Source organism: Dama dama, chromosome 4 (assembly GCF_033118175.1).
Source record: "Dama dama isolate Ldn47 chromosome 4, ASM3311817v1, whole genome shotgun sequence".
Classification (NCBI taxonomy): domain Eukaryota; kingdom Metazoa; phylum Chordata; class Mammalia; order Artiodactyla; family Cervidae; genus Dama; species Dama dama.
In genome coordinates, this window is record NC_083684.1 from 31774541 (window position 1) to 31799086 (window position 24546).

At 42.6% G+C, this 24546-nt stretch overlaps 1 protein-coding gene and 1 non-coding gene across 2 annotated transcripts in view; one reads left to right on the top strand and one right to left on the bottom strand.

The window, feature by feature from the left end:
• The window catches only part of CCDC113 (coiled-coil domain containing 113), a 30862-nt gene that overhangs the window by 386 nt on the left and 5930 nt on the right, over positions 1-24546 (top strand). Inside the window, exons 2-7 of the mRNA XM_061134679.1 lie at positions 2906-3032; positions 4124-4285; positions 9337-9492; positions 10269-10349; positions 13471-13626; positions 17662-17769. Coding sequence (XP_060990662.1) covers positions 2906-3032; positions 4124-4285; positions 9337-9492; positions 10269-10349; positions 13471-13626; positions 17662-17769 — 790 coding nt within the window. The remainder of the gene's footprint in view (positions 1-2905; positions 3033-4123; positions 4286-9336; positions 9493-10268; positions 10350-13470; positions 13627-17661; positions 17770-24546) is intronic.
• LOC133055386 (U6 spliceosomal RNA) lies at positions 15377-15483 on the bottom strand. Its single transcript, XR_009692662.1, has one exon. It is a non-coding gene; the product is annotated as a U6 spliceosomal RNA (small nuclear RNA).

The following is a 24546-nucleotide window of genomic DNA, read 5'->3' on the forward strand; positions in this document are numbered from 1 at the left end:
CTGTCTGGTGCCACGCTGTGTGCTTGGCCGCTTCTCTATTGGGCGATGACAGCTTGGACCAGGTAAACTCTAAGTCCCTTTCCAATGCTAAGATTCTATAATAAAATTAAGGTGGAAGCAGATAGAAGGGAGGCTATTGAGATACTTTTAGTGTGAAGCAAGATACCTAAGCCAGAGTATAAGCATAGAAGTGGACAGCAAAGAAGGGCTAGCCCAATTTTCTATATTTTTAGCAGTCTGTTTTAGTATCTACTATAGCAAGTAAATTGGATATCAAGATTCTGTGAGGTAATTGAGGTTAGTTGTACAACTGACTGGTTTCACATAGAACATCCTGGCCTGGCAGCTAAATAGCTTTTACTGCACAATGTTTATAAATAGTTAGGTCAGAATTGAGGTATTATTACTAAAATAGCTACAATCTTGAGTGCTTATTATGTGCCAAGTGTTTTGCACATATGACCTAATATAATGACAAAATAACCCTAGTAAGTTGGTGAGGAAACAGACACAGAAGTTAAGTCACTTTTGTACAGTCACACAGCTAGTCAGTGTAGAGCCAAGATTAAGACTCAGATCACACTATTATATATAAATTTCATAACTAATAAGAAGCTACTGTATAGCACAGAGAAATCTATTCAATGCTCTGTAATGACCTATATGAGAACAGAATAAAAAAGAATGGATATATGTATATGTGAAACTGACTTTGCTGTAAGCAGAAGCTAACACAACTTTGTAAATCAACTATATTCCAATAAAAAATTAATTAAAACAAAGACTCTGGTGCAACTCCACAGCCTACACTGGGAACATGACATCTGCTGAAAAAGAAAGATGCTTTGATGTATCAGGCTTTTCTGTTGAATCTTTCCCACTAATATTAAAATTCAGCCAAACAGGATTTTCAGCGCAGTAAACAGATGTTCAGCTCAATAACATAAGAAAATATCAAAGCTGTTCTGTCTCTTATATATACACGTACATACATACATGTGCATTATATTGTTGCTGTTCAGTCGATAAGTTGTGTCCGACTTCTTTTGTGACCCCGTGGAACAGGAGCCTGGGGGGTATAGTCCATGAGTGCATACTAAGTCGCTTCAGTGGTGTCCGACTCTTTGTGACCCTACAGTCCATAAGGAATTTCCCAGGCAAGACTACTAGAGAGAGTTGCCGTTCCCTTCCCCAGAGAATCTTCTCCACCCAGGAACTGAGCTCACATTTCCTACACTGGCATATGGGTTCTCTACCATTGATGTATTACATGAAAGTGAAAGTCACTCAGTCATGTCCAACTCCTTGCGACCCCATGGACTATATAGACCCCATGGGCTATATTCTCCAGGCCAGAATACTGGAGTGGGTAGCCTTTTCCTTCTCCAGGGCACCTTCCCAACCCAGGGATCGAACCCAGGTCTCCCACATTGCAGGCAAATTCTTTACCAGCTGAGCCATCAGGGAAACCCTATACACTCATATGTAACATATGGGTATGTTATATAAGTTGAAAGGGTCACAATCTTGGCATATACAGGATAAACTAGGTTTGTCATCTCTAATGTTTAAAAACCATCTGTTCAAAGCTTTCCCACCTTTTATAGTAGACATCTAGTGAATACTTCATCCATTGAGTGGCTGGAAATAAAAGAACTGAGAAATATAAACCAAAGTAAACCTCTAAAGATTGTGGATGTGTGTAACTTCAAGAATTCTGTAGTGGACTTCCCTGGCGGTCCAGTGGTTAAGAATATGCCTGCCAATGCAGGGGACACAGTTTTGATCCCTGGTCTGGGAAGATTCTGCATGCCACAGAGCAATTAAGCTGTGCGCCACAACTACTGAGTCTGTGCTCAAGAGCCCGAGAACCACAACTACTAAAGTCTGTGTGCCTAGAGCCTGTGCTTTGCAACAGGAGAAGCCACCGCAGTGAGAAGTCCAGGCACAACTGGAGAGAAACCCCTTGCTGCAACTAGGGAAAGCCTGTTTGCAGCAACAAAGACCCAGTGCAGCCAAGAATAAATAAAATTTTAAGATAAAAAATCCGGTATTAATTCAGAAGGAATTTCACAGATGGGTTAGAAGATATTTGAAGATGAAACTTGTACCAATTTTCAGTATATAGGCATATCTCATTTTATTGCATTTTGCTTTATTGTACCTTGCAGACATTGTGGTTTTTACAAAACAAAGGTTTGTGGCAACTCTGCATTGAGCAAGCATATTGATGCCATTTTTTTCCAACAACATTTGCTCATTTTGTGTCTCTGTCACATTTCCGTGATTTTTGAACTATTTCAAGCTTTTTCTTTATATTATTATATTTGTTATGGTGATTTGTGGTCACTGGTTTTTGATGCTACTATTGCAAAGATTATGACCTGCTGAAGGCTCAGATGATGGTTAGCGTTTTTTAGCAATGAAGCATTGTTAATTAAAGTATGTACTTTTTTAGACATAATGGCATGCACACTTAGTAGACTGCATAATAATGTAAACATAATTCTAATGCACCAAAAAACCAAAAAATTCATGTGACTCACTTTATTGCACTATTTGCTTGATTGAAGTTGTTTGGAACTGAATCCATTATATCCCCAATGTGTGCCTGTAATCCTAGTGCTCTGAACTTTATGGCTCATTAGATGTATATTAAAAATATATATAGAATACGTAAATAGCATTTACTGTGTGCCAGGCACTGTCCCAAAGTCTTTGCTTTCCTTATCACAACCCTCAAAGATAGGTGCTATTATTATTCCCATTTTACAGAGGAAAGCGAGGCACCAAAAGGTTAAGTATCTTACAAGGTCATACAAAGCTAGTAAGTGTTAAATACTAGGTACTTGGGATTTAAACTCCTTTTGGTGGAACTTGCTCAAGGGCACCCTCTGTTTTGCAGCTATGGAAACTCTGCTCTCAAAACTGAGACAGAGATGTTTGAAAAATATTACAATAAACTGGAGCCCAGGGACCAGCGACCTCCACGATTATCAGAAGTCAAAATAACAGGAGCAGAAATTGCACAGGTATGCAAGGGAGATCTAAGAATTCTTTAAAGCTCTTTGCCCCTTTAGATGCATGTTAACGTTTGTTATCTGCCTTTGCTGTGCCCTTCTTGGCCAACTGGCATATGACTTTCCCCCTGTTCTAAGTTTGGCTCTTTCCCCTCCAAGGTTTCTCTTTAGATTAGGAGTGACATATATATACTACCGTGTGTGAAATAGGTTGCCAGCAGGAATCTGCTTATAGCACAGGGACTCAGCCCAGTGCCCTGTGGTGAACTGGAGGGGTGGGGTGGAAAGGGTGAGAGGGAAGCCCGAGAGGGAGGGGATATATGTATACACATAGCTGATTCACTTCATTGTACAGCAGAAATTAACACAACATTATAAACAATTATACTCCATTAAAAAAAAAAAAAGGGGGAAGCTGACTCAAAAAAATAGTATGGGGGGGTCTACCTTTTGAGGATCAAACAATGCCGTCTTCAGGTCCACACGTTTCCTGGGTCACCTGCTTCTGACCTTAGGCTTCAATGTCCCGTTGTCGCTGTTCAGTCAATTAGTCATGTCTGACTCTCTGTAACCCCAATGGAATACAGCACGCCAGACTTCCCTGTCCTTCACTGTCTCCCAGAGTTTGCTCAAAATCATGTCCGTTGAGTTGATGATGCCATCCAACCATGTCAGTGCCTAGGAAATCCAACATTTTTGTCTGTTTTTTGCTGAAAACAATGGCCCCCAGTGCATTTTCTCTTTTACGTTCGGCTCGGGAAGCACTGAGCTCCAGGCTTTCCCTGACACTGATTTGATTGCTAGTCTATAGCAATTTACTATAGTTCAGGGTTTCCCCATGCTCAAGACACTTTCCCTTACTTATTTTCAGTTCATTGTCAAGCATAGACCTTTGAAGTATTTGGCACAGTGCCTTAGGTTGACTTGTAAAATGAACATCACCTCGGGCCCAGTGTCCAGCATCATTTATCATGGAGCTGGTTCACTCTGGCCATCATTCAGAGTGATTTCTAGCATGTTCGAGTGGTTGTTTTGATACCCACCTTGGGTTGCTTTCTTACCAGTTCCTACTTGACAATGGTTTTGTACTGCTTGTGTTACAGTTACGAAGCAGGCGTAAATCCAAGTCCCGCATGGGCATGGAGCGTGTGATGGGCCTCAGTGTGGACCAAAAATTCGAACTTGTGCAAAAGGAGCTGGAAGATGCAAAGGATGAGATCAGGCACATGAGAGCGAACGCTGAGCGCGACCTACAGCATCACGAGGTAGGCCTTCCAGTGGGCCATCCTCCCTGGGCTCCCTGCTTCTGCCTCGGCGAGAAGTATTTTTAGTATGTTCATATGATTGTTGGTGCTTTGAGAGAAACACGACTCGGATAAAATAAACTGAGGACCTACCTTTAAGGAACTTACCACTTGCTTGAGGGGATATCAAATTTTAAACTTTCTGGTCTTCCCTGGTATTCCAGTGGTTAAGAATCTGCTTTCCAATGCAGGGGACACAGGTTTGATCCCTAGTCTGGGAAGATTCCATGGGCCACAGGGCAGCTAAGCCCCTGTGTCACAACTACTGAAGTCCTAGGGCCCCAGAACCTGTGCTCCACAACAAGAGAAGCCAGAGAGAAGAATTTGCTCACTGCAACTAGGGAGAGCCTTCATGTAGCAACAAAGACCCAGCACAACTAAAAATAAATAAATAAATAAAATCAAAAAATTTTTTAAACTCTTTAAGTGAAAAATTTCAAAATACACAAATGTAGAGAAGCTAGCACAGTGAGCCCTTATTCATTCAATACCCACACATAGCAGTCATCAACATGTGGCTGCTCTTATTCCCTCCATATCCCTACCAACTTCCCACTCGTAATTGGCCAGTGGGCTATTATGAAGGGAATCTTACAGGTACTGTTTATCTGTAAATATTTCAATATATGTCTCTAAGATATGGATTCTTTAAAAAAAAAAACCCATAATCAATAACCATCAGTTCAATTCAGTTCAGTTGCTCAGTCGTGTCTGACTCTTTGTGACCCCATGAACCGCAGCACTCCAGGCCTCCCTGTCCATAACCAACTCCCAGAGTCTACCCAAACTCATGTCCATTGAATCAGTGATGCCATCCAACCATAAATGCTCTTAAAAATTCAAAATAATTCCTTAATGACATATGGGGCTTGAGGTTTAAGTCAGTGAGTTGGGTGAAAAATCCCTTGTCACCCTCCATGGGCTACATCCATGATCATAGTTCACTCCATATGGGAGACCAAGGTGGTCAGTTTTCCAACAGGGAAGAAACATCACTGTTCATTTGGTTGCCAATAGGATGAAGTTGCTGGCTTGCATTTGATAGCCATCTTGTATGAAAAAAATAGATGTTTCTATTCTATTTCTAAATTTTTTCCATTTCTAATAGAGGCATGATATTCATTTCCTCGAAAGGGACAGATAGTAAACTCATGTCTCCATTGATAGAACCATCTCAATGGCATAAACCTCTCCTGCCCTTCCCCTTCTCTCCTCCTTTCTCTTTCCCAACATGCTGCATTGAATTCTAACATGTTAAAAGAGCTCAGGATGTGGTATCACTGTCCTCACATGCTGGACTGTGTGATTAAACATCACGGTGTGGGTTAGAGTGGTCAGAGAAGACATGTTGAGGAGGTAGGCCTGGACATAGGACCTGACATGTGAAGAATGACGGCACTTGTTTAAGGAATAGGAAAACAAGGGCACCCTGAGTAAGGTGAATGACATGAACAAGGAAGTGGAGGTGGGAATGTTCACAGTAAGTTCATAACCCTGAGGAGATTGGTGTGGTTAGAGAAGAAGATGCTTTGGGGGCTGTATTAGGAAATCAGGTTAAGTAGGCAGAGGGGTTTCTCTCTGATGTCTTAGAAAGCAGGACCCCAGTGAGGATAACTGAGCAGGAGAGTGATGTATCAGTTCATTTCAGGTGCTCAGTCATGTCTGACTCTTTGTGACCCCATGGACTGCAACAAGCCAGGTTTCCTGTCCATCAACAGCTACCAGAGCTTACTCAAACTCACATCCATCACATGGGTGACACCATCCAGCCATCTCATCCTCTGTCGTCCCCTTCTCCTCTCGCCTTCAATCTTTCCCAGCATCAGGGTCTTTTCCACTAAGTCAGTTCTTCACATCAGGTGGCCAAAGTATTGGAGTTTCAGCTTCAACATCAGTCCTTCCAGTGAATATTCAGGATTGATTTCCTTTAGGATTGACTGGTTGGATCTCCTTGCACTCCAAAGAACTCTCAAGAGTCTTCTCCAACACCACAGTTCAAAAGCATCAATTATTCAGTCCTCAGCTTTCTTTATAGTCCAACTCTCACATCCATACATGACTATTGGAAAAACCATACCTTTGACTAGACAGACCTTTGTTGGCAAAGTAATGTCTCTGCTTTTTATGCTGTCTAGGGTGGTCATAACTTTTCTTCCAAGGAGTAAGCATCTTTTAATTTCATGGCTGCAGTCACCATCTGCAGTGATTTTGGAGCCCCCCAAAATAAAGTCTGCCACTGTTTCCACTGTTTCCCCATCTATTTGCCATGAAGTGATGGGACTGGATGCCATGATCTTTGTTTTCTGAATGTTGAGCTTTAAGCCAACTTTTTTCACTCTCGTCTTTCACTTTCATCAAGAGGCTCTTTAGTTCTTCTTTGCTTTCTGCCTAAGGAAGGTGTCATCTACATATCTGAGGTTATTGATATTTCTCCTAGCAATCTTGATTCCAGCCTGTGCTTCATCTAGCCCAACATTTCTCATGATGTACTCTGCATATAAGTTAAATAAGCAGGGTGACAATATACAGCCTTGACGTACTCCTTTCCTGATTTGGAACAAGTCGTTGTTCCATGTCCAGTTCTAAGTGTTGCTTCCTGACCAACATACAGATTTCTCAGGAGGCAGGTCAGGTGGTCTGGTATTCCCATCTCTTTCAGAATTTTCCACAGTTTATTCTGATCCACACAGTCAAAGGCTTTGGCATAGTCAATAAAGCAAAAACTTTATTGGAACTCTCTTGCTTTTTCAGTGATCCAGTGGATGTTGGCAATTTGATCTCTGGTTCCCCTGCCTTTTCTAAATCCAGCTTGAACATCTGGAAGTTCGTGGTTCATGTCCTGTTGAAGCCTGCCTTGGAGAATTTTGAGCATTACTTTACTAGCATGTGAGATGAGTGCAATTATGCAGTAGTTTGAGCATTCTTTGGCATTGCCTTTCTTTGGGATTGGAATGAAAACTGACCTTTTCCAATCTTGTGATGACTGCTGAGTTTTCCAAATTTGCTGGCATATTGAGTGCAGCACTTTCACAGCATCATCTTATAGGATTTGAAATAGCTCAACTGGAATTCCGTCACCTCCATTAGCTTTGTTTGTAGTAATGCTTCCTAAGGCCCACTTGATTTCGCATTCCAGGATGTCTGTCTCTAGGTGAGTGATCACACCATCGTGGTTATCTGGATCATGAAGATCTTTTTTGTACAGTTCTTCTGTGTATTCTTAATATCTTCTGCTTCTGTTAGGCGTACCATTTCTGTCCTTTATTGTGCCCATCTTTGCATGAAATATTCCCTTGGTATCTCTGATTCTCTTGAAGAGATCTCTATTTTTTACCATTCTATTGTTTTCCTCTATTTCTTTGCATTGATTACTGAAGAAGGCTTTCTTATCTCTTCTTGCTATTCTTTGGAACTCTGCATTCAAATGGGTATATCTTTCCTTTTCTGCTTTGCCTTTTGCCTCTGTTCTTTTCTCAGCTATTTGTAAGGCCTCCTCAGACAACCATTTTGCCTTTTTGCATTTCTTTTTCTTGGGGATGGTCTTGATCACTGCCTCCTATACAATATCACAAACCCCATCCATAGTTCTTCAGGCACTCTGTCTATCAGATCTAATCCCTTGAATCTAGTCACTTTTACTGTATAGTCATAAGGGATTTGATTTAGGTCATATCTGAATAGTTTAATGGTTTTCCCTACTTTCTTCAATTTAAGTCTGAATTTGGCAATAAGGAGTTTGTGATCTGAGCCGCAGTCGGTTCCTGGTCTTGTTTTTGCTGACTGTATAGAGCTTCTCCATCTTTGGCTGCAAAGAATATGATCAATCCGATTTCAGAATTGACCATCTGGTGATGTCCATGTGTTGAGTCTTCTCTTGTGTTGTTGGAAGAGGGTGTTTACCATGACCGGTGAATTCTCTTGGCAAAACTCTGTTAGCCTTTGTCCTGCTTCATTCTATACTCCAAGGCCAAATTTGCCTGTCACTCCAGATATCTCTTGACTTCCTACTTTTGCATTCCAGTAATGTATAGAAAGTAGTGTTTAAGGTGAATGGATGTCCTGTCCTGTGAAGTTGACACAGAGGGAGGAGGCTATGGCTAGATGCTGGCCAGCGAAGGAAGATGCTTTTGTTCCTTGGAGCCCAGTGAAAGAGCCTGAACAAAGATGATTTGTTCTGTGGCTACTCATTTTATTCTTTAAAATAATGTATGTGTGTTTGCATTTTTTAATTTAAAGATAATCTCTGTTGTAGCAAAATTTAAAATGCAGGTAAGCTAAAAGAGAAACATTTGAAAACATCCACCTAGAGGTAATTACTGTTGGTTCCTATATTTATCTCCTAGAGTTTAGATTTCCTATGTATGTATGAATGTCTTTATAAAAAGATATCATATTATTTTGTGAATTGAATTTTTCACTTAATGTCTTTCTGTATCAATTTATAGATTTGTTATAACATTTTTTTTCAAATTATAAAAGTATATAGTAAGCGTACTTCTCTTCCTCCCTCCTAGTCCATCTTTCCAGATATAGCTGTGGTTATTGTTTTGGCATATAACCTTCCAGATATTTTATATATATATATATACACACACACACACACACACACACACACCCACACATATATATGATATGGTATATATATGATATATACATATATGTGTGACATATACATATATATATGATATGATGATATATGATAGATATTAGTGTTATAATTTTAATGATAAATAATATTTCAGATATGGAAATACATATTTCTGGAGATACTTGAGGCCCTTTTTTGTTTGTTCTTCCCCTTTATATATAATAGACACTGTAACTTTTTTGAGGCATGCTTTTTAATAACAATATTCATATGGTCCCATTTGTATCTTCAGGATATCTTTCTAAGACTAAGAAGAAACATTAGGCATTGGGACCCAAATAGGCCTGAGACCTTAGGTTTCCTTAGATGGAAATCTTCTTGAAAAGTTTTGAAAACTGTCTTCTCTTTGCACTGACTCCCCCAGGCCATCATCGAGGAAGCTGAAATTCGATGGACAGAAGTCCAGAGAGAAGTACATGAGTTTGAAAAAGATATTCTAAAGCCCATATCCAAGAAGAAAGGGAGTATTTTGGCCACTCAGAAAGTGATGAAGTACATTGAGGACATGAATCGCCGGAGGGTGAGTTGGCAGGTGGTTAGAGCTTAGAGAGGGGAATACTTTCATAGAACGATGACACAGAAGTGGTCCACATGAGGCTGCCCCACTCCATTTTTTCCACCATAACTGTTGCCCACATATGAACATTTTTTTGTGTCCCTCAAAGCTTGTGGGTCTTAAAATGCAAGTTTATCAAAGCCAAAATCAAACAGGCAGAATGGATATTCATAGTTATCTCAGATCAGCTTCTCCCTTTTAATTTTCTTGTTTGTTTCAAGATTGGCAGTTTTCTTGAGAAAAGTGTGAACCTGTTTAGTCAGGTGACTACATAGTATAGGACAAGCAAACCTTAATTTCTTTGAGTTCCATTAGTGTAAGAATGAGACAAAATATTCCTTTACTTTCAAAGATTTTGTAGCGTATCAAGCTTTGGATCCTGCAGATAGGTAGTGGTACTAACCCTAACATGTTATATGTAATAAAAAATTATGTAAATTACCAAGAGGATAATAGATCAAGGAATCATAAGATCATTTTGTCAGGAAAGGCCCCTATATCCAACAATATACTCAAGTTATCTTGAATTTAAAACTAATATAAATTTTGTATAGAGCAGACCCAGTTTCCCCTGCTGCTTGCTCACGAGCAAGGATAACATAGCAACACTAGCTTGAGTAGACATCAAAGAGTTAAAAATAAGTGACTGTATGTTAGGGCTCAAAGTTTAGTTTTGCAGTTGCAGACTGCCGATAGGGAAGAAGAAGGACAATGGATTAAACTTTGCTTTTATTTTTTAGGATAATATGAAGGATAAATTACGTTTGAAAAATGTTTCACTCAAAGTCCAAAGGAAAAAGTTGCTTTTACAGTTGAGGCAGGTATGTGGATTTGTTTTTCTTTCTTTTTTTTTTTTTAAGGTTACTGTAGTGGGTAGAACAACATCCTCCCAAAAATGTCCATGACCCCAAATTCCAAAGATGTCCATGTCCTAATTCCTGGAGTCCGTGACTATGTTACTTTACGTGGCATAAAGATTATGCAGGTGTGATGAAATCAAGGATGTTGAGATGGGGATAATATCTTGGAGTATCTGAGTGGGTCCAATGTAATCACAAGAGTCCTTAGGAGAGGGAGGCAGGAGAGTGAGAGAGAAGATGTGGAAATAGAAGCAGAGATCAGAGTGAAGGAAGGGATCATGAATGAAGGATGCAGACTGCCTGTAGAAGCTGGTAATGGCAAGGAAACAGATTCACCTCTAGAGCCTCCAGAAGGAATGCCGCCCTGCCAACTCCTTGGTTTTAATCCAAAGAACTGTTTCGGACTTCTGACCTCATGAGCTGTAAGTGTAATGAGCTCATAAGTGTAATACACTTCTGTTGTTTTAAACCCCTGCAATTGTGGTCATTTGTTACGGTAGCAATAGGAAACTAATACAGTTTCCATGCTGATAAATCTGTAATGGAGCTGGCTTGAATTTAAAAAACCTTCATGGGGCTTCCCTGGTGGCTCGGTGGTAAAGAATCCATCTGCCAATGCAAGAGACACAGGTTCGATCCCTGGTCCTGTAACTAAGCTTCCATATGCCGCAAAACAACTACGTCACAACTATTAAGCCTGTGCTCTAGAGCCCGGGAACCACAGCTGCTGAGCCCTGGTGCCATAACTACTGAAGCCCGTGTGCGAGCCCACACTCCACAATAAGAGAAGCTTCTGCAATGAGAAGCCCGCAAACTGCGACTAGAGAGTAGCCCCCGCTCACCTCAACTAGAGAAAAGCCCCCACAACAAAGACCCAGCACAGCCAAAAATAAGTAAAGAAAATTATATATTGAAAAAACCCCTCATGACATACTTGTTGACCCTTTTGGGGAGTGTCGCTTTGCTGAGTCTTTGAACGGCTGATCCAAAAGGCTCCTGATTAAAGGCAGACACGGCACAGGGCCTCTCGAATGTGGTTACATGGTTCCCTCCTCTCTGGGCTCAGTATTTCTGTCATTAACTCCAATGCAGGCACTGATGGCGTGTGCATGAGAGGTGGCTGCTGACAGTGACAGAGTCAGGCAGGAGAATTAATGTCTGGGGCCTGTGGGTTGATTGACTTGGGATCCCAAAGGCTCAACAGGTTGGGGGCAACTTTAACACATGAGGTAACTAAGGACAAATGAGAAATCCTTCACTTTGATTCCCCCCAAATACCTGCACAGGTCCTGGGTGGCTTAGTCATGGAGCAGCTGATACATTCAGCTCAGCTGGGGGCCATGCTGTGGCCTACGGTGAACTCCACAATGCCCACCCCCAAAGGGGTGGTCTCTCTGCCCTCTGTTCTGATGTTCTGAGTAACCTCACCTGCAGCATCGTGTCTCACGGAGAGCTCCACAATTGAGGGAATCTGCAAAGTAGAGTCACATAGGAGAGGTAACCGAGGACACATCAGGGGACCTGGGGCTCATGGGGCCAAGGAGCAGGCACCCACGAGGCCTGTGGCTGCTGCCTCCAAGTGCTCTGGCTGCTGTGGGAAAGGAACACACCGCTTGGGGGGCTCCCCAGGGTGGAGCCAGGGTGGAGATGTCAGTGAAGGCGAGTTGAGCTCAGCGGAAGAAAGAACGTGGCCCCAGCACGTTTTCAAGAACGTGCCTCCTGATACCGAGTTCTTGGTTCTCTGGGCTTCCTGCAAGCTCAGGCATCCAGAAGCATGAGAGGGGACGCAGTTGGCTGACCTTGAACCTGAAAGCCATTGCTACCCAGAGATGACACTGCCAGGGTCCTGTCCTCACAGGCTCACAGGGAGAGGTGATGGTGAGAAAAGGCGTAGATGCGTAACTGCTAGACGGAGACCACAGAAGCCACGACCAGGAGCCACAGAATCCAGAGACGGAGTGGAGGGAGGGGTTGCCTTCTGGTGTGGAAGATGGAAACAGCTTGAGCTGGAGGATGGGTTAAGTCAGGGCTTAAGGAAATTGTTGTGTTATTCTGGGGGAAGGGAAGAAGTTGTCTTTTAGGAGGTATACAGCTTAAACAGCAAGTGGGTGTGGGGAGCAGTCCCAAGTTTGGCTTTTGTGACCACAGACGTGAGATGCCGTAGAGCTGGTGGGACAGGTAAGTGGGGTGAAGTCTAGGGAGGCAACCCAACGCGCTGATGCAGCCTGAGTGCAGAAACGTCATGTGAGCAAAGGAAAGGCATTTATGAGCTGCTTATTCTGAGTTTTCCAGGTTAGAAACAACTTATAATGGCCTCTTCCTTCACAGTCCTGTTTAGGCACCACCTCCTCAGGGAAGCCTCCCCTGACCTCGCCTTCCATACTCTCCTGGCCTGACTGAGGGGCTTCTGTTTGCCTGCTGCCCCTGTGTGTCCCACGACACCACGCTGTGACCTGCCTGTGAACTGTCACTGAGCATGGGAGTATTGTATTTACTCAGATCTCTATCCCAAGGGCCTAACACCATGCCTGGCACCAAGCAGATTCCCCAGTCCAAGTTTGTAGAATGACTGAATGATGACTGACTTCCAAAAGCTCACCTGAAATTGAATGTATGGCTATACAGAAGTCACAACCTCACATCATTTCTTTTTCGTTTTTGGCCATGTTCTATTCTTTATTATTCTTTTTTTACTGGCTTATAATTGCTTTACATGGCTGTGTTCATTTCTGCTGTACAATGAAGTGAATGAGCTATACATACGCATACATCCCTCAGCCCCCCTCACCCCGTCCCACCCCTCTGGGTCATCACGGAGCGCCGAGCTGAGCCCCCTGAGCTGTACTGGAGTTTCCCACTGGCTTTCTCTTTTACACATGGTAGCGTACACATTGTTGCTCCCAGTCTCCCAGCTCATCCCTTCCCCCACTGTGTCCCCAAGTCCATTCTCTACATCTGCATCTCTATTCCTGCCCTGCAAATAGGTTCCTCTGTGTCAGTTTTTTAAGATTTCACACTTACACGTTAATATATATTTGTTTTTGTCTTTCTGACTTGTGTCACTCTTCTTTCTGAGCTGTAGAAGGAAGAGGTAAGCGAGGCCCTCCACGACGTTGACTTCCAGCAGCTGAAGATTGAGAATGCTCAGTTTTTAGAGACAATTGAAGCAAGGAATCAAGAGCTGATCCAGATGAAGCTGGCATCTGGAAACACCCTGCAGATCCTTAACGCGTACAAAGTAAGGTCCAAGCTCATGCCCCAGTGCCTGGGGTTTCCCATGCCACAGCGAGGTTCTGGGACATCACTGTGGCTTCACTGAGAGCCTAGACATCCCCCATTGCTCTCTGATTTCTCCCAACAAAGCCATATCTCCTAAAATCCCCCAAATGTCTCTATAACCCTGACTATGTGTTAAAACCAGTTGAGGAGCCTTTATTTTTTTTTAAAAGATAGACACTCTAGTTCAACCCTGACCAATTGAATTAGGAGGTGAGAGCCATACATTTTTTTAACTCCCCAGATGATTTTTATGCACTGTGAGTTTTAAGAACCAGCCACAATTAGGGCTCTATTTAATTTAGTCTGTAATAAGCACTTCCCTGGGGCTTCCCTGGTGGCTCAGTAGTAAAGAACCTGCCTGCCAATGCAGGAGACTTGGGCTCGATCCCTGTCTTAACAGGGAAGATGCCCTGGGGAAGGAAAAGGCAAACCACTCCAGTATTCTTGCCTGGGAAATCCCATGGACAGAGGAGCCTGGTGGGCTACAGTCCGTGGAATTGTAAGAGAGTCAGACCAGACACAACCAAGCAACTGAACAACAGTAAGCACTCCCCTGCTTGACACTCTGCAGAGGAAATCATCTTAGCTATAAATAAAAAAAAAAACTACTAAATAATTCCTTACCTACACAGAACTGTTTTTGGTGAGAAAGAGGCAATATTGATAATTAAGCGGGGATTATGGGCATGAGCATGGCCTGTCCCCGGCAGACCAGGCGGTCTGGTCACTCTGCTGGCAACTGTCTGATGCAGTGGCCCATCTACCCTACCCACTGGCCTAGGAGACAAGGATGGTTTTTACAGAGGAATATTTGCAACTGATTTTGATAGAGAACATTCCCTTTGACACCCAGTTAAGTAAAATTGATTTCTCCCCTAGAAATTTCATTCTTCTCATTTGTAGACCAGTATCCCAAAATATTATACTTAATTATTTAATTTTGAATTTATCAATAAAACAATTGTGGCAGTTTGTTTTTTTCTCTTGTTAATATAGTTTATATGTAAATTTTTTTTCATTTATTTTTATTAGTTGGAGGCTAATTACTTTACAATATTGTAGTGGTTTTTGCCATACATTGACATGAATCAGCCATGGATTTACATGTGTTCCCCATCCCGATCCCCACTCCCGCCTCCCTCTCCATCCCATCCCTCTGGGTCTTCCCAGTGCACCAGCCCTGAGCACTTCTCTCATGCATCCAACCTGGGCTGGTGATATGTTTCACCCTTGATAGTATACTTGTTTTCAATGCTATTCTCTCAGAACATCCCACCCTGGCCTTCTCCCACTGAGTTCAAAAGTCTGTTCTCTACATCTGTGTCTCTTTTTCTGTTTTGCATATAGGGTTATTGTTACCATCTTTTTAAATTCCATATATATGTGTTAGTATACTGTATTGGTCTTTATCTTTCTGGCTTACTTCACTCTGTATAATGAGCTCCAGTTTCATCCATCTCATTAGAACTGATTCAAATGAATTCTTTTCAATGGCTGAGTAATATTCCATTGTGTATATGTACCATAGCTTCCTTATCCATTCGTCTGCTGATGGGCATCTAGGTTGCTTCCATGTCCTGGCTATTATAAACAGTGCTGCGATGAACATTGGGGTGCACGTGTCTCTTTCAGATCTGGTTTCCTCGGTGTGTATGCCCAGGAGTGGGACTTCTGGGTCATATGGCAGCTCTATTTCCAGTTTTTTAAAGAAAAATATGGAACACTTCACGAATTTGCGTGTCATCCTTGCACAGGGGCCATGCTAATCTTCTCTGTATCGTTCCAATTTTAGTATATGTGCTGCCGAAGCGAGCACTCTTGTTAATATACAATACCCTCAATTTTGGCTCTCGGCCTGCAAAACCTGAAATAGTTCCCATCTAACCTTTTACAGAACAAGGTTGCTGACCCTTGGCCTAGTGTCTTGGTGGCAACAGCAACGATGGACTTAGGTAGCTCACAAGTAAACTTCATTTGGCCCACATGGTGTCATTTAAAACTGTGAATTTGAATGTGTTTATATTAGGCTTATGTTTGTTCAATGTTTTCCTTTTACAAATAAAAAACCTGAGGCTTAAAGAGGGAGAGTAATTGCTGGACTCAAGCCACATGCTGTGACGGAGCTAGGGCTCCTAGTCCGGTGTTATCCCACCTTACCCACTGCCTTCCTCTGGCAAAATGTGTGTAGACAGGTCATGCTCACATTCTGAAATTCTTGTGTCCAGCTGGAGAGCTGCAAGGTATGTGGTTACATCACACTGGACCTTGATCTGATCCTGAGGAATCAACTAAGGGGCCCAGGGCCAGTCTGGTCTTGTGGGGAAAAGCCAGGGCTTTGGAGTGGAGCTACTGGCTATAAAATATTAATACGACAGCCAGGCCCAGGTCTCGAGCTCCAGAACGCACAGTGCAGATTGATGGTGGTACCCAAGCATCTGGAACACAGGCCGTGGTGGGCAGGATGGGAGCCATTCTGGTCAGAATCCCAGGGGCTAGGGTACCTGTCGGCCTGTTGAGAATAACAGCAAACAGATGGCGAAGCTTGGAGTAGACGCCTACAGGAGACCTAAGGTGACACAGCGAGAAGCTGAGAGAAACACGGTTTCACTTTTCTGTATCTCAGTTCTCAGGTCTCCTGCGGAAAGCAGGGCCCAGCACTGGTGAGCTGTAGAGTCAGGCCTCACCTGGGTTTGAATGGTGACTCCACTGGGAACCATGGGCCGATGCTTCCCCTCTCAGAAGCAGGTTTTTGTGACTACCCACCAGGACAGAGCTTGACTGGTCTGTGATGTGTTCCTAGCATTGAAGACAGTACCAAAGCAGGTGCTCAGTCAGAATTGTCAAAAAACTGCTAAAAATTCAGGTGTATGTTTACGGATGGATGGGCAGCAGGTTGGATCATTTTCATTTTAATGTCAAGCACCCAAGTGGGAGATGTCATTAAAAATATGTAGAATGGAACTTCCCTGCTGGTCTAGTAGCTAAGACTCCTCGCTCCCAATGCAGGGACCTGGGATCAAGCCCTGGTCAGAGAACTAGATTCCACATGCCGCCGCAGCTAAAGATGAAAGATCCTGCACGCCACATCTAAGACTCAGCACAACCAAACAAATGCATATTTTTAAAATAATAAAAAAAATATGCAGAGTAATTTGCCTCTATTACTAAATATATGAGAACCTATGGCATACTAGGCACAGGTCTAAGTGCTGGGGGGTTAGCCATGAAGGAGACAGAAACAGTGTCTTCTCTTCTGTGAGTTGTATGAGTGAGTCTCAGTCAAGGGAGCCCCTTGGGGCATCCCTGGTGGCCCCATGGTAGAGAGTCTGCCTGCCATTGCAGGAGACATGGGCTCGATCCCTGGTCTGGGAAGATCTCACATATGCGGTCTCACATGCTCACAGTAGCATCTACCTCTTTGTCCAAATGATGGTGGTCACATGCCATGTGATCTCCGTGTGTCAGGCGCTGTGCTCAACAGTTTACCAGGATTTGTCTCTGTTAAGCCTTTGCTGGTGGCTCAAACAGTAAAGGATTCGTCTGCAATGCAGGAGCCCCAGGTTTGATCCCTGGGTTGAGAAGATCCCCTAGAGAAGGAAATGGGAACACACTCCAGTTTTCTTGCCTGGAGAATTCCATGGACAGAGGAGCCTGGAGGGCTATAGTCCATGGGATCACAAAGAGTCAGATACGACTGAGTGACTCAGAACCACAGCCCTACAAAGCAGTTAGCCAAGTCTAGAGAGGTTCTCTTAGTAAACGGTGGGGTGGGGTTTGGGTCCAGGTGCGTCTAGGTACTTTGCAGGTGAGCAGCCTCCTGAGGACCTCTCCTCCCCTGACTCTTAGGCACCAGGATTCAGAAAATCTGGAGTCATAAGAAGGACAGACCCAAGTTCCTGGATGGTCCTGCTATTCTGCTGAATAAAGAGTTGTCTGTCTCTTTTTCCTATAGCGATCATCTTTGCTCAAGATTTCCCGTGTTGTTATATTGCAGAGCAAGCTACACCACGCCATGGAAATGTCCCTCAATCTGACCAAGGAGTTCTTGCTGAGAAAAGAGTTACTTGAAAAAATTGAAAAAGAAACCCTACAAGCAGAGGAGGTAGGCGAGGATAAAACACGCTCTTTCTGGTGTTTTTCTCCTTCTGTCGACAAGGACTCTGAGTCAGCCACCTTGGTTTTTGTCTAGAAAAGCCTAGATCAGAAAAATCAAAATAGTTCTGGGCCATCAGAGGAGAAGGCTCCCAGTCCATGGTGTTGGCGTTTTAATTACTGCTGGGTTAGAATCTAGAGTCAGAAATCATCAAGAAACCACAGAGTCCAAATCACCCTTGAGAATTCCTTAAGTGATTCATAAGGTACCAAATTCAAAGTATAGTGTATTCAACCTGGCAAAAAAATGTATGATGCATATAATAATGTAACCAATATGAGAAAAAGAACACACAGCAAATTATAATGTTCTCTGCAAAGGAGAGGAACCTTTTTAAACATGGAGCTCTCCCTTGGTATGATCGTTGCTCGGATGGTAGACTTGTGACCTCTGTCCCAGTGCGCTCCAGGGCCCGTGGTCACCATGCGAACATCTGAGCTCCCTCCGTCTGCATGGGGGTTGAGTGTCTCAGTATTTTGCTGAGCACCTAGAGTTCAATTCCAGCAACCTAAATGCACCTGGGATCCTCAAAAGGGACTTTGAGGGGAAGACGGGGAACAATGAGCCCTGGACTTGTATTCAGAAGGCCTGGCATCAGGTTTGATGTTGCCAGTCTTTAGCCTTGAGTAAGCCTTTGAAGTAGACAGAACTCAGTTTCCTCACCCAGGCAAAAGACGTCACAGCCTTTGTTGCGGTGATCAGACAGGGTGCTTTGTCAACCTCTTAAAACCATCCACCTGTTCAGTTATTATTGTCATTGTCTCAAATGAGTCTGAAGTGTCCCCGACTCTGCCTACAACAGTCCTGAAGCCACGGGATTACTACATGTGACTCAGTTTTGCCATGGTGTCCGCATCGTATTCTTGGTGGAGAGCCCGAATCCTTTACAAAAAAAAAAAGCCACTCTCAGTACAGAGGCCTGTAACAAAGTCAAAGCAAAGATCTGTGTGTTCTCTCTATGTGGAATTCCTGTGGTCCTTCTTTATTTGGGTTGATACTTCTTAGATGACAAGTAAAATGTGAGATCAACCTTTAAAAGCCTGGCATTAACTACTTAGTATATTTTCATTTTCTTAACTTTTAAAAAAACAGCTCAATTGGGATATAATTCATTTATCAAATAATGTATCAATTTAAAGTATAGCTTCAAGTGGTTTATAGTATACTTCCAGAGTTGTGTAACCATCAGCTTGAGTATTTTAGAACATTTTCATCACCTCAGAAAGAAACCCTGGATCCACTAGAAGTCCTTCATTTTGCCTCACCTCATTCCCACCCGCCAAGTGCTCACTCACTCACTTTAGTCGCCAGTCATGTCCGACTCTTTGTGACTCCATGGACTGCAGCACGCTAGGCCTCCCTGTCCATCACCAACTCCCAGAGTCTATCCAAACTCATGTCCATTGAGTCAGTGGTACCATCCAACCATCTCATCTTCTGTCATCCCCTTCTCTTCCTGCCCTCAATCTTTCCCAGCATCGGGGTTTTTTCAAATGAGTCAGCTCTTTGCATCAGGTGGCCAAAGTATTTGAATAGAGCTTCAGCTTCAACATCAGTCCTTCCAATGAACACCCAGGACTGATCTCCTTTAGGATGGACTGGTTGGATCTCCTTGCAGTCCAAGGGAATCTCAAGAGTCTTCTCCAACACCACAGTTCAGAAGCATCAATTCTTTGATGCTCAGCTTTATTTACAGTCCAACTCTCACATCCATACATGACTATTGGAAAAACCATAGCCTTGACTAGACGGACCTCTGTTGGCAAAGTAATGTCTCTGCTTTTTAATATGCTGTCTAGGTTGGTCATAACTTTCCTTCCAAGGAGTAAGCGTCTTTTAATTTCATGGCTGCAGTCACCATCTGCAATGATTTTGGAGGCCCCCAAAATAAAGTCAGCCACTGTTTCCCCATCTATTTGCCATGAATTGATGGGACTGGATGCCATGATCTTAGTTTTCTGAATGTTGAGCTTTAAGTCAACTTTTTCACTCTCCTCTGTCACTTTCATCAAGAGGCTTTTTAGTTCCTCTTCACTTTCTGCCATAAGGGTGGTGTCATCTGCACATCTGAGGTTATTGATATTTCCCCTGGCAATCTTGATTCCAGCTTGTGCTTCATCCAGTCCAACATTTCTCATGATGTACTCTGCATATAAGTTAAATAATCAGGGTGACAATATACAGCCTGACATACTCCTTTCTTGATTTGGAACTAGTCTGTTGTTCCATGTCCAGTTCTAACTGTTGCTTCCTGACCTGCATATAGATTTCTCAAGAGGTGGGTCAACTGGTCTGGTATTCCCATCTCTTTCAGAATTTTCCACAGTTTATTCTGATCCACACAGTCAAAGGCTTTGGCATAGTCAATAAAGCAGAAATAGATGTTTTTCTGGAACTCTCTTGCTTTTTCGATGATCCAGCGGATGTTGGCAATTTGATCTCTGGTTCCTCTGCCTTTTCTAAAACCAGCTTGAACATCTGGAAGTTCACGGTTCATGTATTGCTGAAGCCTGGCTTGGAGAATTTTGAGCATTACTTTGCTAGTGGGTGCTGCTGCTGCTGCTGCTAAGTCGCTTCAGTCGTGTCCGACTCTGTGCGACCCCATAGACGGCAGCCCACCAGGCTCGTCCATCCCCGGGATTCTCCAGGTGAGAATACTGGAGTGGGTTGCCATTTCCTTCTCCAGCTAGCGTGTGAGATGATTGCAATTGTGTGATAGTTTGAGCATTCTTTGTCATTGCCTTTCTTTGGGATTGGAATGAAAACTGACCTTTTCCAGTCCCATGGCCACTGTTGAGTTTTCAGATTTCCTGGCATATTGAGTGCAGCACTTTCACAGCTTCATCTTTTAGGGTTTGAAATAGCTCAACTGGAATTCCATCACCTCCACTAGCTTTTTTTGTAGTGATGCTTCCTAAGGCCCACTTGACTTCACATTCCAGGATGTCTTGCTCTAGGTGAGTGATCACACCATCATGATTATCTGGGTTGTGAAGATCTTTTTTGTTCAGTTCTGTGTATTCTTGCCACCTCTTCTCAATATCTTCTGCCTCTGTTAGGTAACCACAGGTGACTACTAATCAGCTTCGTGTCTCTGTGAATCGGCCTTTTCTCATAGGGTCTTCCCAGGCAGCTCTAGTGGTAAACAACCTGCTTGCCAATACAGGAGACGGAAGAGACGTGGATTTGGTCCTTGGGTTGGGAAGGTCCCTTGGTGGAGGGCATGGCAACGCACTCCAGTCTTCTTGCCTGGACATGGACAGAGGAGCCTGGTGGGCTATGTCACAATTGAAGAGACTTAGCACGCAGTCTCTGGGGTCGCACAGAGTCGGACACGACTGAAGTGACTCAGCAGCAGCAGCATACCCGCATGCTGCATTGCAGACATGTTCTTTACCCCTGAGCCACCAGGGAAGCCCTGTATATATAGTACCTCTGTTTAACATTTACAGAAGCTGCCAAGCTGTTTTGCAAACTGGCTGCACCATTTTACATTCCCATCAAAAAGGTATGTGTGAAGGTTCCAATTTCTGTACATCTTCACCAACACTTGTTATTTTCAGGTGCTTTCTTCAATGCTTTGCAATAGGTGGTAAGTGGTATTGATTTGAATTTCTTTATGACTAACGACATTGAGCATCTTTTCATACGCTTTCTGGCTACATGTCTGTCTGTCTTGGAAAAATGTCTATTCAAGCCCTTTGCCCAGTTTTTTTTTTTTTTTTTTTTTTTTAGATTTATTTATTTAATTTGTTTTTGGCTGCACTGGATCTTTGTTGCTGCATGGGCTTTCTCTGGTTGTGGTGAGCGTGGGTTACTCTTCAAGGATTTCTAATTGCAATGGCTTCTCTTGTTACAGATCACAGGCTCTAGGTGCACGGGCTTCAGCTGCTTCAGCGTGTGGGCTCAGCAGTTGCTGCTTACAGACTCTAGAGCACAGGCTCAGTAGTTGTGGTGCATGAGCTTAGGTGTCCCTTAGCAGATGGAATCTTCCCAGACCAGGGATCAACCCCCTGTCTGCTGCATTGTCAGGCGGATTCTTATCCACTGTACCACCAGAGAAGTTCCCTCCTTGAGTTTCTTTATCATCTTCATGATAGCTGCTTTGAAGACTTTGCCAAGCCCTTCTTCTGGATTCTCTGAAAAGCAGTTTATGTTGCCTCTTTTTATCCCCGTGTGGATCACACTTCCTTGTTTCTTTCCTATCTCATAATTTTTCTTGCAAACTGGACATTTTAGATAATATATTTTAGCAACAGTATCTTGGTCTTGTTATTGGTTTTGCTTGTTGTTTACTGATTTGGCTGCACTATTCAGTAAAGTCTCCCTCTCCTGCTGTTAGTCGCCTCTGATGTGGCTCCTCAGAGGGTACAGCCTTGCTCATGGATTCTATCTCCCTGACAACCAGGTCGGTTTCAGCTGAGTTCTCTTTGACTCCTCCATCTTCCAGCTAAACCTCTCGCCTGTCTGCCTCTATTGGTACCACACCTAGCTGTTAGTCTCCATTCATTACTAGCTGATGGCGCTACTGCCTTAACACCCTGAGACATTAATTGCTCCACATTCTTGATCTAATTAAAATCAGACTGGATCACAGGGGCAAAGCATTGTCAGTCACTAAGGCTTGTTCTAACCCCATATTTGTTGTTTCGACTCTTTGCAACCGCATGGGCTGCAGCACGCCAAGCTTCCCTGTCCTTTACTATCTCCTGGAGTTTGCTCAAACTCATGTTCATTGAGTCAGTGATGCCATCCAACCATCTCATCCTCTGTCACCCCCTTCTCCTCCTGCTCTCAATCTTTCCCAGCATCAGGGTCTTTTCCAATGAGTCAGCTCTTTGTATCAGGTGGCCAAACTATTGGAGCTTCAGCATCAGTCCTTCCAATGAATATTCAGGGTTAATTCCTCTAGGAATGACAGACTTGATCTCCTTGAGTCCAAGAGACTCTCAGGAAGGCTCTTCTTAATTGTCTCTTTCTCTGGTAAATTAAAGATCTAACTGATCTACTTTTTGCTTGTTGCTACTACTATGAAACTATCAGATTGATCTTAACCGCTCACCCCAAAGATCTCCACTGTTTCCCACCAAGTCCTTAGGCATGATGTCCCCACTGTTCCAAGTCAAGTTCATTTCTTAGGCCGCGTTCCCGAGCTTTTTGTTTCACAGCCTCGCCCCTGCACCATTGCTCTGGAGCTGGGCGTGGGAACGGTGGCCTGCCTTTCCTGTGGTTTTACTCTGCTCTTCATTTTTACTCTGCTCTTCAAGCGGGGTGCTGGGTGAGATTGCAGTCCCTGCTCTTCTGAACATTTCCCTCATAGCTAGTACTTAATGCTTTAGTTCTTACTTCATTATATTTCATCTCAGGTGTTCTCTAATCATCATTCTCACAGGAGTGTCCACTGATGGTTCTGAATATATTTTTAGGTCTCCCTACAGTTGTGTGACATGCTGGACAGATAGTAGGTATGCACTGTACACCTCCCAACAAATTTTTTCTGTATTCTGAAAACAAGTTCATAGAAAATTAATTTTATTAGGTTGCCTCAAACTGAATTAAAATAGCACTTTTCAAACCAGAAGGAGACAATCAATGACTGGGGATCTTGTTACAAGCAGCTTCTGATTGGATAGATGGCCTGAGACTCTGCATTTTCACCCAGTTCCCAGGTGATGCCAGTGTCACAAGATGGTGATTCTTTTGTGAAGCAAGGAATCAAAATAACATACTAGGTTAGGAAGAGTCAACATCTTAAGAATGTTAGTTCTATTTAAGTTGATCTGTGAAATAACAGTATTCCAATTAAAATAGCAAAAGTTTTTAAAAGGCTTAAATAAACTGACTCAAAATTTTTTTGGAAAAATAAGAAAATTAAAATTTTTAATAAGGAGGAGACTAGCCCTACTAGAAACTGAAACATGTCATGAGGTTACAGTATTTAAAACAGGACCATAAAAAAAAAGACCATGAATAGACTAGAAGATCAAAGAAAAACTATAAGCCAATTGATATAAGTATCCATTAATATTGATACACTTAGTTTATGATAAAAGTGACATTGTAATAAAAGACAACAGATTATTCAGTTAGTAACAATTAACTTGGAACTTATATGTAATGGTGAAATTAATCCAGTCGCATCATAAATTTAAATGTAAATAATAAAGCCATTAAAGTCCTAAATTTATATAGTGGGAACATTTTTATTATGATCTTGGAAGGGGGAAGACATTTAAAATGGAAAGCCCATAAACCATGAAATCAATGAAGTCAACTATATAAAAATAAAAATTTTTCTGCATGACAAAAACCATCATAAGTAAGGCCAACAGATAAGTTACTGGGAAAATGTTGTACCTAACATCACAAGGAGTTAATTTTCTTATAACATAAATGCATTTTAGAAATTAATAGGAAAAATCTAACAAAAAGTCAGAAAAGTAGGCCAAAGACTTAAACAGTTTATAAAAAAGCTAAAAAATCTCAAACATGAAAAATGTTCCTCTTCACCCATAAAGGTCAGAAAAAAGTAAAACTATAATGAGGTACCGTTTTCCTCCATTAAACTAACAAAGATGAAATAGTACGATTGTGTTGAGAGAATAGGGAAAACAGGCAGTCTCAAACATTGCTGCAGAAGTATATTGGCTTGATCATTATAATAGAAGGCAAGTTAGCACCATAAATTGTGTACACTCACATGCTTAGGGCAGAGTTTCTCAACCT